The 18041-nt window shown below is 45.4% G+C and overlaps 1 protein-coding gene across 1 annotated transcript in view; it reads right to left on the bottom strand.

Moving 5' to 3' along the window:
- Positions 1–18041, bottom strand: part of INPPL1 (inositol polyphosphate phosphatase like 1) — a 915229-nt gene that overhangs the window by 608790 nt on the left and 288398 nt on the right. The window contains exon 2 of the mRNA XM_086933779.1: positions 1239–1302. Within this exon, the coding sequence (XP_086789905.1) occupies positions 1239–1302 (64 nt within the window). The remainder of the gene's footprint in view (positions 1–1238; positions 1303–18041) is intronic.

Below are 18041 nucleotides of genomic sequence, written 5' to 3'. Positions count from 1 at the left end.
GATACACTAGATCAGTATTTCACTTTTTTCCTGTATTTTGAGTACAGTTTCTAACCAGCAATTATCTGACAGCTGAAAGGCACTGTGGGTTGTATGTTGAAATCTCAAACCACGTGGTGTAAATAAATTACAGCCATTTACATACATGACAAAGATGTATTTTGCGGTCTTTGTTTGGTGGGTCATTATTTTTTTCTTTCAACTCCTTTCGCCTTGTTTTCCTGACAGGAGACCCCTACATGCTTCTATCACTTCCTTGCAACTCCCTTTTTTGACTTTTATTTTTTGAAACATAGCTCTTGGATCTGCTGTCCGCATTCGAGCTCATTCGGCATGGTTTTCTGCTTCTGCCACATTGCATTCTCCTTTGGTTAAATTCAGGGGGGGGGAATGGTATTTGGCATTTCTCCAAACTGCGGTTTTAACACAGCTTTGAAAACACTGAAAGGACTGGCGTTATTGTTCGGATGTTCTCAGAGGTCTCCTCTTTCTATAGGTTTTTTTTACAAGATTTAGCCTGTTACAATTTCTGCACGTTAAACATCGAGTTACATTAGCACTTGGATATCGCTTTTTGCACCACTGCTCGCTCGGTGTGATTCGTGCAATATCAAGACGAGACTGTTGTTGTACGAGTCTAGCTCACAAATGTGCTCTTGCTTAATTAAATAATGTCTAGACATGACAGCAGTCATCATTAAATTCCTTCTCAAATGAACGCCCCACCAGCTAACGTTTCCTGCTCTCTTGGGTCGATAATGAATGCCAATGTCCAGCTTCTGTGGGTTCATTTGTACTGCACAGTAAGTACACTACTGAGTGCCTTAGCGAAGCTGAGCTGTTACACACCAACACCTTAAAAACAGGGCAATTAGGCGGGTTTTTGCGACTAATAGTAATTATATTTGTATAGCGCTTACTACGGAACCCAAAATGGATTAGTGGTGAATGTACTCATGATATTCCAAGGTGCACATACTGAAGAATATCTGCTGCCATTCTACACTTACAGATTTGAAAATGGGGGGAGTAAAAAACAAAAGGTGCCTGGCTCATAAAAGGTCCTACAAGCGGACAGCTTTAAATTGTAACTTCTGGGCCACCAGTCTGAGCTTAAAAAATAATTTGAAACAAAACTAACTTAATTAAAGCTGCAAATAGCACGCCTCTCTTCTTAGTAAACAAAAGATACCTCGCCCGGCCGGGGTACAGGGCCCAGAAAGCCACAGTCTGCTCACCTGCACTGCCAGGTAGTCCTCTTCGTCAGGAAGGATCCGGTATGTGTGCACGTGCTTCTGGAACCTGTGGAAGGGACAGGCAGGTAGAATGAGAGTACTTCTTGGCTGTCAAACAATTCAGAAACAATTTAGAAATATCCCCCCTCTGGGGTTTCCCCTGCTTACACCCCACGCCTCTATCAGTCAATCCCACATCACCACCCCAAATTAACTATCCACCTCGGAGAATGGCCACAGCTTCTTGTTCCTGCTGGAACTTTCTTACAACAAAAGCAATGTAAGAACACAGCCCCCTGTAGCACCCCACTCACTCTACAAAATGGTGTATGCACATCAATACACTGCCGGGACACGTCACTAGTGATCACGTGGGGTGTAGGGGGTAAGGGTCTCCATGCGCTGGCCCAAGGAAAATATGTTTAATGCGTATTTATCAGTTGAAAGCAGAAAAATAATGTCCAACTCATAAGTAAAACCCTATCCCTTGGATGTACGTATTACACTCTTCATGCGCATACATGTATGTTTTGGAACACAAATTCTTTATGCCGTGACGTCATAACGCAGGCTCCTGCAGCACATGCTGATGCCAACCCTCTAAGAAAGTGGTGTAAAGCAAAATGATGGGGCCCCGCACATACCTCACATATTCGTTGGATTTGGGCTGAGTGTAAACTACCCTCTACCCCACCAGGTCTGGTGCCCCTTGAGCTGCAGGGACCAGTGTTACGCTCCTGCTTCAGGGGGGCCATTTATCCCTGATCCTATTAATATCTGTTAAATATGGGACTCTCAGGGGCCCTCACAACATTCTGCAGAGGACCCAATCATTTCAGGCAATTGCTTCGGTTTGCTGTAATTCTCTTGCACTCAACGATACATATAAATCAGTGCCTTTAATGGTAATTATATTTAAATATGCATTTATTGAGAAACCTATCAAGCAATTGCTAAATGCGCTCGCTGAAAATAAACACTTCCGAGGGAAGCCATTAAAAATCAATGACTACCTGGGTGCCTAAAGAAAATGTAGACCACCACGAGGCGGTCAACATCTTTAAAAAAAAAACAGGTTTACATTCGGCTGAAAAAGTGGATTCTGAAATTCAGGCCCCGAGGAAACGTTGCAGGAGCGAAGACTTCCTGCCAACTCCTTTTCCTGTTCACTTCCTGGTTTAGGACAGGCCTTGTATGAACCTCCTCCCTTCGGCACAACAAATGATATCACAAATTGCCGCTAGAGGGCGCCGCACGCTAAGCAGCATTCAACTTTTTTTGTATTCAAGAAAATAAGTAACTTTATGAGCGCCTCCTCTGTTTTCTCTGAAAGATCCTTGATAACCTCCTTTCTTCCAAAACTGTGGAAATCTCAGGATGTCTGACAGGAAAACGTAAGCGTCATGCTACATAACGGGGAATATGCCTTATTAATTAATAAGCTGGTATACAAAATAATTCACCATGAAAAAAAACATAGATATTCCTTGGGACGAGCCACATTCTGCGACGCATTACATTAGCGGTCAGAAGTGATATCTTACAGGGGAGGTCAAAAAATGATGGTGACTAATCGCGCTTTACAAAAGTCTGGGGTGGATTCTACAGGGATTTGCAAGGGCTTCTGGAGACGAGTGCATTTCTATCAGCTGCGCCTCTATTAATCCTGGGAAAACTGGATACTGAGTGAACCGAGATTTACCTTCCAGGCCTGTAACCAGTGGATTCTATCCAGGCCGGTAACCGGTGGATTATATCCAGGCCTGTAACCGGTGGATACTATCCAAGCCTGTAACCGGTGGATTATATCCAGGCCTGAAACCGGTGGATTCTATCCAAGCCTGTAACCAGTGGATTCTATCCAGGCCGGTAACCGGTGGATTCTATCCAGGCCTGTAACCGGTGGATTCTATCCAGGCCTGTAACCGGTGGATTCTAGCCAGGCCTGTAACCGGTGGATACTATCCAAGCCTGTAACCGGTGGATTCTATCCAGGCCTGAAACCGGTGGATTCTATCCAGGCCTGTAACCGGTGGATTCTATCCAGGCCTGTAACCAGTGGATTCTAGCCAGGCCTGTAACCGGCGGATACTATCCAGGCCTGTAACCGGCGGATACTATCCAGGCCTGTAACCGGTGGATACTATCCTGGCCTGTAACCGGCGGATACTATACAGGCCTGTATCCAGTGGATTCTATCCAGGCCTGTATCCGGTGGATCCTATCCATGCCTGTAAACAGTGGATTCCTGAGGGATGCTCCTCTGTCGCTCCTGGGTAAACTGTACACTGAGTGAACAGAGTTTTCCCATCCAGGCCTATAACCCGTGGATTCCTGTGGGATGCTCCTTTGTCGCTCCTGGGTAACCTGCACACAGAGTAAACTGAGCTTTCCCACCCAGGCCCGTAACCGGTGGATTCCTGAGGGATGCTCCTCTGTCACTCCTCGGAAGACTGTACACTAAGTGCAACAGCCTTTCCCATTCAGGCCTGTAATGAGTGGATTCTATCCATGCCTGTAACTGGTGGATTCCTGTGGGATGCTCCTCTGTCATTCCTGGGAAAACTGTACATTGAGTAAACTGAGCTTTCCCATCCAGGCCTGTAACCGATGGATCCTATCCATACCTGTAACCGTCAGATTCCTGTGGGATGCTCCTCTGTCACTCCTGGGAAAACCATGCAATGCGTAAATTGAGCTTTCCCATCCAGGCCTGTAACCGGTGGATTCCTGTGGGATGCTCCTTTGTCGCTCCTGGGTAACCTGTACAGAGTAAACCGAGCTTTCCTATCCAGGCCTGTAACCTGCGGATTCCTGAGGTATGCTCCTCGGTCACTCCTCGGAAAACTGTACACTAAGTGGACCGGCCTTTCCCATTCAGGCCTGTAATGAGTGGATTCTATCCATGCCTGTAACTGGTGGATTCCTGTGTGATGGACCAACCAAACAGCCTGATAACTCACCAGGAGCAGAGTCGCTATCCTTGCCAGCAGAGCCGTTCAGGAGCACCACCACTGCCGCCGACCTTGCCGCAGCTCCATTGTCGAGTACCTCCCCCCCCGCCGCAGCCTCGCAACAACTGTGCTGCCGCCGAGTGGGGGTGAGGGAAAGACTACATTTCCCAGCAGCCTCCGCGACCGGAAGTCGCGTCGAGGCGGAGCGCGCCAGGAGGCGCTTAAAAGCAGCCCTTAATCCTCAAAGCACTGGGGACCAACCAAACAGCCTGATAACTCACCAGGAGCAGAGTCGCTATCCTTGCCAGCAGAGCCGTTCAGGAGCACCACCACTGCCGCCGACCTTGCCGCAGCTCCATTGTCGAGTACCTCCCCCCCCGCCGCAGCCTCGCAACAACTGTGCTGCCGCCGAGTGGGGGTGAGGGAAAGACTACATTTCCCAGCAGCCTCCGCGACCGGAAGTCGCGTCGAGGCGGAGCGCGCCAGGAGGCGCTTAAAAGCAGCCCTTAATCCTCAAAGCAGTGGGGACCAACCAAACAGCCTGATAACTCACCAGGAGCAGAGTCGCTATCCTTGCCAGCAGAGCCGTTCAGGAGCACCACCACTGCCGCCGACCTTGCCGCAGCTCCATTGTCGAGTACCTCCCCCCCCGCCGCAGCCTCGCAACAACTGTGCTGCCGCCGAGTGGGGGTGAGGGAAAGACTACATTTCCCAGCAGCCTCCGCGACCGGAAGTCGCGTCGAGGCGGAGCGCGCCAGGAGGCGCTTAAAAACAACCCTTAACACCCGCGTCGCGGGAGCGCGCGGGGCGGCGCCGGGCTAAGACCGGGCAAAGGGCGGGCCCTCTGTGGCCCTCCGGGGACCGAGGAGTCCGGGACGGGGCCACCCCCCTGAGATCCCGTCCAGCTGTCTTCAACAAAGGTAAACGCCTAATAACATTTTATAACTTCAGCACCCACGAAACCATCACCTCCTTACACAGTGCCACTGCATACAATTGATAAAAACATCGTGAGGATGAGCAAAAGTCGAAATACCCCCGTTACCACAAGATCAGCTACCAGATTGAAAGATGTAACCAACAGCCCTCTTCCCACAATAACCGCCATAGACTTAATGCTACAAAAAACGATCAATGTCGTGGCGGATGCTATTCAGGACTCCGAAAGACGACTCTCACTTACTCCAGATTTATGTTTCCCCGACCTTTCTTTACACACCACTGGTAACATAAACATTCTGGATAACACCATAAACTCTGAGGAGTCTATTTTAACGCTGTCATTTACAGGGCTTCCCAGTCCCCAAACAAGAGACAACACGCAAACAGCCTTGCTTATTTCACCTTCAGGCAACAGTAGGAACAACAGTTCTGCACCTACCGGGGAAAACGGTAGTAGCAACCATATGTCACCTATAGCTCACTTACACCCAGCAGCCCCTTCCTCGGGTGGTTATACATCCACAATGACAAAACCGGTTACTAGAGTCAGTCGCCTGATAAAGAGCAAAACTAGGACAACTGGTACACGAGGTAAACCCAAGTCATCTATTACAAAAAACCAAAAATCTCACCTCAAGGCCAAACATCCTAGCTCAGCTAAAGATGTTTGGTCTACATTTAGACTGGCTAAACCTGCCCCAGAGAAGGGGACTTTGTGTCCTTTCATAAGCAGTCAAAACTCAGACCTGTTCTTGAATAAAGAGACGACAGCACCCATAAATACGTCTATACACACCACAACCGGGGCTGAACAAACGATGATAAATACAAAATCACTTCTGAGTGACCTTGAAAGTTTGATTAAGTCCCTTTTGTTACCTATCAGTGAGAGAGTCCTCAATATTGAGAATGCCCTAGGGAAGTTTGAAAGGGCCCAAAATGACGCAACATCCACCTTGCTAAAAACACTGAAGGTATCACAATCAACCTCTACCTTCACACCAGCCAGTAACTCCCTTACTCTGATTAGCAACAAAAATCCTAGGACAAAAAAAGCCATAGCTAATCCTACCCTTGCTAGCAAGAAAAACCAGCCTAAGACTCCTCTAACCACCCCAGCGTCAACTCAAGATAGCGGTACCAATATACCCCTCCCAGTGGTAGCCACACCAAGTAGCTCTCAAACCTTACAAGATGCAGAGACAGAAGATTGCGAATGGGCCGCAGAAAGTTCCCCAACCAAAATTGCAACTACCCAGGTAGAACAAACGAGAATAACCAAATCCCCTAAACAGGGCACATCCTCAAAACAAATAGGTGCTACCACGACAAAACCGACGGTAGTAAAGAGTCCACCTCATGTTAACCTCCCGCCTGAATGTAGCCCGTACACCATTGTAATGATTGGGGTACCTAAATTAACAGGGGATAGGGTGGAAACTCATGGGGACCTAAAAAATAAGGTGAGCCACTGGCTCACAACTCACAGACCGATTCCTAAACATATCATTGGTCATATTGCACAGGTAAGAAGAGTAGACTGGGTGGGAAACAGATTTAAATCGACCGAGGGTGACTGTATAGTGGTAACCTTTAGGGATAGACGTGCTGCCAGCTTTATAAGCAGCTGGAAAAGCGATGTGACAAGTAGCTTGATCCGTACCATGGCTTTAAGTTACTTTTATCCAAATAACCATGGTCATCGTCGTACTCAAGTGCAGTCAGTCTACGGACAGGAGGGGCTGCTTGAGCCGATGGTTGATAACCAATCAGGGGCCTATACACTGCCTATTGGCCCATATATCCGAACAAACCACATTGATTATAGGCATGAACAACCGTGGCAGAGCAGACCTAACAACCATCACGGTAGATACCAGGAGAGAAACGAGCCTTTTATCCGTCCACAGCAGCAGCTCTTTTCACATCCCCAATACCCAGACACACAATATGGGGTACCTATTTCTAACAGGTATGACGCTTTCTATAATATTGACTTTTTAGACGAGATCGATTGACAAAGCGTATCTCCATCCTCCTACCTTATCCCTGCTGAGCCCACAACTAAGGCAGCTCCCCTTTACAGAGTATCAAGTATGCGCCCAGAGTGCATAAGTGTTTTCTCTCCGGAGATCAGTGAAGCGCCTAGGACAGCTCCTCCAGCACAACTTAAAGAAATCACATCGAATGCGAGTGGGTGCAGCTATCCAAGTGCCACTAGTTTAACCCAGTGCATAGTGCACAGTGGTGTACAAAACCCTCTAACTGCTAGCAATGCATCGCAAGAACACCTAACAACTGACCATGGGGTCCAAGCAATCTCTCCTTCCGCAGATCAGGCCCTGACAACAGGCTTGGGCCTCACCGAACAACGCTCCATACATCTTTTATCCTGGAACACAGCCGGCTTAGCCGTTAAGGTTAATGATCCTATGTGGTTAGCCTATGTAAAAAATTATACCATTCTATGCTTCCAAGAAACCTGGTTAGCAGATGCAAATGCACATATTGAGGGCTTTCAAAGTTTTTTCTTACCAGCTACCCCATCAAATAGCGGAAGATCTAAAGGGGGCCTGGCAACCTACATAAGCCTTGCACTCAGCTGCCAGGTTACAACCAGAGCATCGGACAACAAGCATATTCAAATCTTAGTGCTCAGGAATGGTAAAAAGGCACTGACACTTATCAACCTTTATAATGCCGTGTCATCAAACAAAGAGTGTAATATTCTCAAACTACAAAACCTTTTAGAGTCAAAAGCGGATAGTCTACCTCGAAACATCATTATTGCTGGAGACTTTAATGCTTATCCCTGTGGCAACCCTGAAACGACACCAATTGGCCTCTTAGGCTGCAACAGGAGGTCTGGCTTTCATTTTGATCATTCGCCCCGAGGCACCAGTATCAATAACTTAATAGATGGAAAGGATCTAACCGACGCAATGGCCACACTGGAGGACTCACACCAGTTCAACGTCCCCACGTTTAAAGGCCACGGCAAAGGCTCCTATATAGACCACATATTCCTTTCGAGAGATCTAGTTGATCTAGCCACAGACTTTGAAATCCTAACAAGCACTTTCAGCGACCACAATCCTTTATCAATCAGAATCGGAGGTAACCTTTTTGATCAGAGGAAGCCACGACCTGATCATGGTGTTTTAAATCCCATCAACGGAAATCGTCGCCTGAAGTGGTCAAAGGTCAATAGCGACTCCTTGTATGATTCAATTGCCACTAGCTGTGGTAATGACCTAGATCTTTGTGTTTCTCCATCCACTTTGCCCGAAGCGACCCTGATTGCCTTTGCTACTGTTGTTGAGAAAATCGGCCAATTGTTGTCAGTTCCAATAAAGGGACGTCATGAATATCAACCAGGGTGGTTTGATCAAGCCTGCTCAAAGGCCGGCCGAGACTTAAAAAAAGCACTTAAGGCTACCCCAAGAGATCCTGTTCTTATTAAGTCACTGCGATCTAACTATAAGTCAGTCCTGGCAGCCCGGAAAAAAGAAGTAAAAGCCGGTGTCTGGAAGAAACTATGCGATCCTGCAATTCTGGGCAATAGCTCCAAGTTCTGGAGCATTGTAAACAAACCCTTGTTTGATGTCCCCTTAAACTCTAACGTCGGGACTAATATACCCGAGGAAGAGTGGATATTACATTACAGCACAATTTTTAAAAGTGACAATTTGCAAGCAGACTTTGTTTTTAATTTCTCTGACGAAAATGTATTGTGTTTCACAGTGGGGGAGGTAGAAAAGGGGATACAAGGATTAACCTGTAACAAAGCACCCGGACCCGATGGTATTCCACCCGACCTATTTAAATCAAACATTTCTTTATGGGCACCAGTCATCACCGCAGTTGTAAATGCAGGGATTCTGGCTGGTTGCCCAAAAGCCTGGGGGTCCTCCACCATAGTCCCTGTTTTTAAGAAGGGTGACCGTGGTAGCGTTACTTGTTATAGACCCATATCCCTGATTAATTCAGTCACAAAAGTGGTGGGGGGTATTATCCTAAACAGATTAACAGCCTGGGCCAATGATAATAACATACTGTCCCCAATACAATATGGGTTCAGACCAGGCCATTCTACGATAACCCAATGTCTGAACCTATATTTAATAAACAGTAAATACACCCTAGCAAGAAAAGGGACGATCCATATGGCCTTTATGGATTTATCGTCCGCGTTCGACTGCGTAGACAGAACCAGGCTATGGGAGGTGCTGTTAAAAATGGGGGTGGAACAAAACCTGGTCAACCTTCTTGTTGACCTCCACTCGGACACGAGAGCAAACGTCCGCTATACCCATGATTTAAAAGTAACCAGAGATTTTAAAATAACCCAAGGAGTCAGACAAGGATGTATCCTTGCCCCTTTTCTTTTTAATCTTTATATTAATGAGTTGGAGGAGCACTTATTAAAAACTGGTACAGACTTTCCTTACATTGGCAAGAAGGGCATACCGGTCCTATTATATGCGGACGACGCCGTGTTAATATCTAGAACGGCGCTTGGTCTTCAAATCTTGCTAGATTCTTTTAATGATTTTATGAACTCCCGTGGCCTGAGTATTAATAATTCTAAATCCTTTACAATGGTGGCAGGTGTACCCCCAAAAAAAGTATACCCTCACTTTGTAAATGGAGATAAAATACCCACCACAAAGACCTTTTCGTACCTTGGTGTTCTCTTTGACCACAAACTAACTTGGGCACCAGCAATACAAAAGAAAAAGGGCGAGGTAGTGCGGGCCAACGCAGCAATACTGGACTTCACTAGAAAAATGGGCAATAGTCCGGTGGCTGCTGTCTTGAAGTTATATCAAGCTAAAAGCACCGCTATTGCACGTTATGGAAGTGAAATTTGGGGATCAGAATCACTAGGTGCCCTTGAAGTTACTGAGAATAACTTCTTAAAAAAGGTCCTAAGGTTACCCAGGGGGACGGCCAACTTTCCGGTACATGAGGAACTTGGCATTCCATATCTAAGTGACAAGCTGGCAGTGAATCCCTTGTTATGCTGGCTGAATAGCTGGCTTAACACAGCCATACCTCTCACCAGAAACATCCTTCAAGAGGCACTACAGTGGGATGGTAGGCTTAAGATCCCATGGATAAAATATGTAAGAACGTGGCTTTTTGAATTAGGCCGACCAGATCTATTTTTATCCCCTGAAACAATAACAAAAACTGATGTAACCTTTGTAAAGAACACTTTTATGCTGTCTAGGTGTATGACACGGGAGGAAAACGAATACAAGAAAAGCAGTGTGAGACAGTATGCCTTAACCAAAACTTGTTTATATATGGAACCCTACCTGTCCTGGCCCATGTCCGGTTATGACCGTTTTCTATTGACAAGGTTCCGATTTGATATGTTCCACTTTTTATTAGCTGTCCCAAGCGGAGCGCACAGAGGACAAGTGTTGCCAGCTTGCGGCTGCGACAATAAGTCTCCGCAAGATCTGGCACACTTTTTATTTTTTTGCCAGTTTTATACACTCCCCCGAAACCTGTTTTTAAAACCTTTACTTAAGCGCCTGAATTTTACACAATACAGACCCGCATTGTGTCACCTTCAAATGCTAAACAGCGAAAGTACTATGTTTGTATGTAATTTTTTAAAACTCGCAGTTAAATATAGAAAAAGCATGGAAGGGTAACCAACTCAGCTGCAGACTGTACTCTCACTTTTAATGTATTTTAGCCTTTTTAACTATATCACTGTGTATATGCTTGTAAATGTCTTGCTGTAATACTACTCTCACTATTTTTTTACCAATGTATGGATTAATGTGTATGAAATGCTCTTTTATGATTGTATCATGTAAACAATCGAATAAAGATATTCCTAATCCTAATCCTGTGTGATGCCCCTCTGGTTGCTACTGGTTGGGCTCCTACCATAGCAGGCTCAAGTAAGTGAATACCTAGAAGTTGTGCCTCTGTTCTTCCTGAGTGGACTGTACAGTCTTTCAAAAAGATGCCTGTAACTCGTTCATTCCTGTTAGAGGTGGGTGAGCCAACTAATTACCAGGGAGAGCAGAGCCAAGGCCTGCAAATATGTTTTAAGTAAATCATACAACAAAGCACATACAATATGATACAGTCTCTTCAAAGTTCAAAAAAATGAATTTCTTTAACATGTGGAAGCTTTTACATTAATAGGCCAAATTACAGCACTGCCCGGAAAATCACTTATTAAAAATTATAAGACTAGTAGCCTGAACTCACATATTCAAATGTGCTTTCAATCGCAATAATGAAGAAAAAAGACTTTTGGTGAAATAAATGTTTTGCCTAAGATCACACAATTTAAGCAGGGAAGCCATGATTTATCCAGATTTTCTGGTTTCATTCTGTACAAATCAGTTAGTAAATGGTTATCTATTTGGCTGTTTTTATGGTAGGGCTTTCTTTTTACCTCTTAGTGCATTCTTTTGCAGTTTTTAAAATATATTGTAAACTCGAGCCGAGTGTACTGAAGCACTTTACATGAGCACAAGCTACATTACACAAGGTCACATGCATTGTTTCTAGGCATGGGATGATTACATGATTTGCCCAGAAGTACATGATGTTGAGCCGACGTGGAGACTCAAACCTGGTGTCTGAGCTCCATAGTCGTCGGTTCCGGCCGTAACACCACATCCCGGGTAGAAGGAGGGAGGCAGAAGCCACATGCAAACTCGGCTGGAGGTTCCAATGAAGGAGCAAGGATTTACACGTTAAGCGACTTGCTTGTATCATGAACCTCAAATAACGTTATTAAAATAACCAACATGTTCGTTTTACTAATTTTGCAAATTTTTCATTATATGGGGCGACCGAGTGAAGCTTGCTTATGTGTTTATTTATCTTAATACGCTTGCACTATAAAATGGCCGCTGCTACGCGGGAATTTAGACTGCGCATGCGTCGGTCATAACCATGTGACGTGACGTATTCAACGTCTTGGAGGGAAAATAATTGCGCATGTGCAATGAAGCTCATATGGCTGCTCTGTGTTCTCACATGCTTTAAGATTGCATTGCCGCTTTCGCAAAGCTGTCTGTTCTGCATAAACAATACTGCTATAGTTATATTACAGTAATGGGTATAGTATAGTGATTCATGGTATACAGTGTAATCATTTATTACTGTGCTCTAAATTGGTTTCTCTTGCTTTTCATGTATCGTATCCTTTGGGCCTGGGAGGAGCTTACTACTCCATTTTGGAAGTCCTTACTGCGCAGGTCTCGTTGTGGAGGGATAAGAACTCTGCAGCAGTGGAACCCAGCCAGCTGGCAGCCACAGCCAAGATGCTCCGGGGAACCTGACCTGCGACCTAGCTGAACGAAGTTGAACTGTACTGAAGTCGCTACAAATGTACATGAATATTGTATTCACCATTGTTAGCCGAAAAGCATATGTTATGAGAACATGGAATTTAAGGGGTGGGTACAGAGATTGAATATTAAGCCTGAGAAAGTCTAAAATTTAAGTGGTGTGATGACTTAACCTCCTCCTTTGGCCAATAAAAATTGGGGATCCTTACACATGCAACATTGGGGGGTGGTACACTGACCCAAAAAACAGTATAACTAGTGTAGGGTTAGCTAGAGAATTTGTCCGACTTGTCCGAATAGCTGAGCTGTCACTGACCCAATGCACTCTATAGGTGACTGAAATCAGAGAGCTGCGAAGCACTCTGTTGGGAGGTTCGAGAAAAAAAAACCATTCGGGGTTTTGCAGAATTGAAAGTGCTGGCGAAGCACCTTGCTGTGAGGTTCGAGAACCCAATCGGGGTTATTGGCAGATTCCTTGCAGAGAGGGAGTAGCGCAGGCGTTGCAACCGAAGCTGCAGGTGTTGGTCGAACCCTTTGGTGAACCCGGTCCTAATCCAAAATCTGGGGTGATCCTGTCCTGACTGTCCTGATTGTCCCTGAGCTGTACCTGCTCGCCTACTGGCACCTGAGTCCTTGAGGGTTCCTTCCCGTCTTTTCCAACTGACCCGTGGCCAGGGTTGGTCTTTACTCTATCCTAGGTAAATATAAAGTCTGTGTGGGTGATTTACTTTCCTATAGTTGCATTCTTAATTTCTCGAATAATTGCAAAGTCTAATTGCATATGTTCCTTTTCTCCCCTATCCCTTGGTAATGAGATATTCATGTATTGCTGATTGATAGTATGTTCCATTTTTTAACCCACCTTTAATCAATACTAAATTGTTTCTATTTTAGTATATGTTCCTTATCTTACCCTCCCTTTAGGAGAAAAGCTGAATTTAATAGTATGTTCCAAATCTTACCTTCCCTGTAGTAGTATGTTCTTCTTTACCTGCTATTAAAGTCTTTTTGGATTTAGCAAGTTCCCTTTCTTTACCCTCCTTTACAAAAGTGTTTGCGAAAGATTGTTATCTAAAAATAGTATGTTCCTTGTTCTTACCTTCCTTTTTTTCAAATTTTATTAAATGCTTAGCATAATTATCTATTGCACAGTTATACGTTACTTATGCTTTTGATTATAGTTTGTTTTGCTTTAATTTGATGCTCATGACATATGATGATGAAGATTAGATAAAGTTTTAAACCTACCCAGAGTCTGTGGCTATTTGACTATTCAAAATGTTTTGTGTTCTTGTATACCTAGCTTAATACTCAACTCCCTGATCCCATGTGATTAGGTTCCTAGTATCTACACTGCTAGGTTATAGATATAGGAATCAGTAGTATAGAGAATCTCAAGATATACTGATAGTAGAGGGTGAGTTACCCAAGGTGAATGTTACAGAGTATCAAAATATTATGGGCCCAGGTGACTAATTAGTAAAAATATCCTAGCCGGGTGACTTGAGCGCTCTATCACCAACAGGATCTCGACTTGAGCTAGAGCCAGGCTCGAGCCTGGCTGGAGCTTCATTACTATGCTTTTGTATCTGATGTAACTTGAAACGCAACGATCCTAAATGTAAAGCGCTCAGATACCTACTTGGGTCAAGTTTGCGCTATATAAAACTTTATAAATAAATAAATAAAAATACATGCATCTAGTGTTTTCCTGAGGCTTCTCCTACGGTCTCTTAAACCCACCCAAGATGCTCAACGCATTCTCTCTCCTGTATGGGAAACAAAACCTCATTCGCATCTCCCTGTGTGCTTTATTTAAAGTATACCTGCAGCTGCACAACTGCAGCAAATTAAAGAGTGCATTCACTTCTCCCTATGTTTGACACCAAAACACCTCTCACATAGGCCACATTGATAACCAAAGCCCTTGCAACCAGATACAGCATTACAATAGTGTCAATCCCAGGTGCTCTTTCCTTCACTGCCCTTCGTTGAACTGCAAGCTAAGGTGCAGTGATGGATGTCGGGATAAGTGCATCACACAGCACTCTTGTCATCAGACACAGCACCACACCACTTCCTGCACAGGGGACTCTGCAATCTGATACTCTTTACTCTTCTTAACAAGCACCTCCTAAAGTGTAGCGCGCTACCCATCTGCCTCTGCACACCAGTGCCTCATTAGGGTGTACGAAGCACTAAATACATGCAAATGCAACACAAAACCACAATTCAATACAAAATGGGAGTCATCTCTTTCTCCAACTCCATGGACTCCCCATCACTATGCCCAGGTGGAGCGTCTTCTGCGACAAACAACAGAGCGATGGAAGGAATGCTTGAATTCATCTCAGCCACTGGTGATCACTCGGGCAGTATTCTAGCTCATTGTTGTAACACGCTCTGGGTGCAACTGGCCTCCCCAACCATGGGACTGTGCACTGTGCTTACTGTGCACAGGGCTCAAGCTAGACCTCTGACAAGGCTTTAGTAGGCTAGTCTGAGGTTGCTTGTGCTCCGGTGTGAAGGGGACCGGCTGTTTCTACTGCAGCATGGTCAAGATTGATTTGTTATGGTCGAAGTCTTTCTAGAGTGGCACAGCGGGTGAAAGACAACAGGCATGTTTGCCAGTGGCTCACATTAATTCAACATTCCTTCCATGGACTTGTTTCTGTTTGCTCTAGGAGTATGTGCTGTAGGTGTGGGTGCTGGCAGTGCTACACATGAGACAGGAAGTGTGATGTGAGGTTGACCCACTGGCAGCTCGGAATCAGGTGTGCTGTTGTGCTTCAACATTGTGTTTTGGGGGTGAATGACAGCGAAGTGAGGGCAAAAACAGAACCTCATTCTTTCCCTGCATTCAGCTGCCTGCAAAAGCGGCAGTGGGCATAATCTGTGGCCCGAATTCTAGTGAGCGAGCCCATTTAATCCGTGAGTTCGAGGAGGGCTCACTTAGTCCTACTCACTCAATCTTACTCTGACACTCACTTAGTCTCACACATTCTCAGTCGAACTCAGTCTTACTTCATCTCATTCATTCTCACTCAGCACCCCTCTCACTCAATCAATTAATGTCACTCTGACTCACCTATCACTCAATCTCACTCTGACTCCTTGAGTCTCACTTGTTTCCATTAAGTTTGAATCATTCCGACTCGCTGTCTCACTCATTCTCTGACTCACTCCGTCTCACTCATTCTCAGTCAATCAATTTTACTCTCATTCATTCAATCTCACTGACTCACCCAGGCTCAATTATACTCACTCATTCCTACTCCGTTCCAATCATTAAGACTCACTTTGACAAAATCAGTCTCACTGATTCTCACTCATTCGGACTCCCTCAGACTGTGACTCATTAAGTCTTACATACGTATCACTGCCTGTCATTGTCCCTTCCAGTTACAGTCACCCCATCCTCCCTCTCTATTATTCATCACACTCATACTCACTCTTCCCATCACTCATTGTCACTCACTGACTCCCTCCACTGATTCTCTCACTTTCACTTGAACACACCACGTGCTGATTCTCACAGACACGCTCTTCCCTACAAACACACACACACACACACTTACCCCTATGCCGCGCACACAACATTAAATAACGTAAAAGCTCTTTGCTTACCACCATGCCGCAGGTCCCATTGGGGGTTTGCTTCCTTCAGCTTCCAGCTGGGGCATAAACCAAACTCGAACCTGCGCAGTCTCAGATTTGAAGTTTTAATCTCTGTGCTTTCGTCCCACCCAGTGATGAGTTGGGAAAGGGTGGGGGGGACTGGCTGATTGGCATGCAACCACGGGCATTGCAGGACTTAAACCCACTGCGCCCCCTGTCTACCTTCAGCTGAGGCCTAGCAGGCCATTCATGGGGGAGGTACAGAGGTGTGCCAAGGCCCCAAGGGCAGGGATGGAGTATCTCCAGCCCTGGAGATCTTTCAAAAGCTGGTGCAGGGGCCTTAGGGTGCCCGTGCCAGCCACCAGGCAGAGATTATTGCCGGCCAAGAGTGTATAGCAGATCACTATGCACTCTTGGTATAATAAAAAGGCGTTGCCCCTGCAACCCAGACTGGGGAGGGGGTTGTCACCCCTTCAATGAAGAGTATTCACCATGGCGGCTTCCTTCCACTTGGCCATCTCTGCTATGTCCTGAGTACTGCACCCTCTATGTGGCCTCATTTCTGGCTATGGGCATTTGTAAGCCATAGAAATACCGTGGTTGGACTTTTAACAACCAAAATATCCAATCAGTCCCTAAGCACGGGCTATGATGATCATTGTCACAGATCAAGTGCTACAGCCCCATACTTCAATGTGACTGAAGTGTATGCTGAGCGGCAGCATCACAGTTAGTGTCTGCCATTCATCACTGTGCAGACACTGCACTGTGCTGTCAGAAGAGCACAACTTCAAACTTCTTTAACTCCCTTTTACTGTGCTCCGGCCAAGCACCATCCACCTCGTGCAAACGCCACCTATTGCTACAAAGGCGTCAAATATTGAACAAAATGAGTGTCATAAAATGATCTAAGCGTACATTTATTGACTTGAGCATAATGAGAAGAAGTGTGTGAAGCTAGCCCTGGAAGAGCACCCCCTACCGGATTCCAGATCACACAACAAGGAAGGCAGACACCAGAAAGAGCAGGATGAAAAGATCCTGCCAACAAACACTACTTTTGACTCTAGCAGCGATATCAGCTGCTGTCAGAGTAGCAGCAAATATTTAAAAAAGGTCTGTATTCTCTTTCTTGACACATACCGAACATACTGTCCCTGCCCGCACAATATTCGATGCTACAACCGCCTGGCTCAGTTGTTGAGACTATGTGGTAAGATCCAAGTGCCCCACAAACACCCAAAAGATCCAATTCTTAGGAACTCGATGAAATGTCCTCCAAGGCAGAGGCGGACTGGTCTGTAGGGAGACTTTGCAAAGACGTGGACAGAAATACGCAAAGGACTCAGTCAAGTCTTACTGACCCCACGCCTGTAAGGACAACAGACACCTCGAACTGTAAGCGGCTTACCAAAATTACAACTATCTATTATACATTTCTTTTCTACTTTTAGTCGAGAAGGAAGTACATGTTAGGTGTATCATGCATTGCCCCAAAAGTCTCATGGAAAGGAATATACGCGTGTAACAATTTATACTATTTCTATAGCATGAGGGTCTAAACTATTGACACATATATCCAAGATCTAGTAAATGTCATTTTTCTTTAAAAAAAAATACTCTGGATACAGCGGATATACGTACATGTTATGTTGTTTGAATCCAAGTCCGCAGACATGTTTGACTGCGCTTACAAGGAATAATTATACAATTCATACTCCGAGAAACTACTACTGTCTTACTTTGAAAATGTCTCAGCCACTGGTGATCACTCGGGCAGTATTCTAGCTCATTGTTGTAACACGCTCTGGGTGCAACTGGCCTCCCCAACCATGGGACTGTGCACTGTGCTTACTGTGCACAGGGCTCAAGCTAGACCTCTGACAAGGCTTTAGTAGGCTAGTCTGAGGTTGCTTGTGCTCCGGTGTGAAGGGGACCGGCTGTTTCTACTGCAGCAT

This window comes from Lissotriton vulgaris, chromosome 8 (assembly GCF_964263255.1).
Source record: "Lissotriton vulgaris chromosome 8, aLisVul1.2, whole genome shotgun sequence".
Classification (NCBI taxonomy): Eukaryota; Metazoa; Chordata; class Amphibia; order Caudata; family Salamandridae; genus Lissotriton; species Lissotriton vulgaris.
The sequence above is the reverse complement of the archived record's forward strand: the minus strand, read 5'-3'. Positions and strand labels throughout refer to the sequence as shown.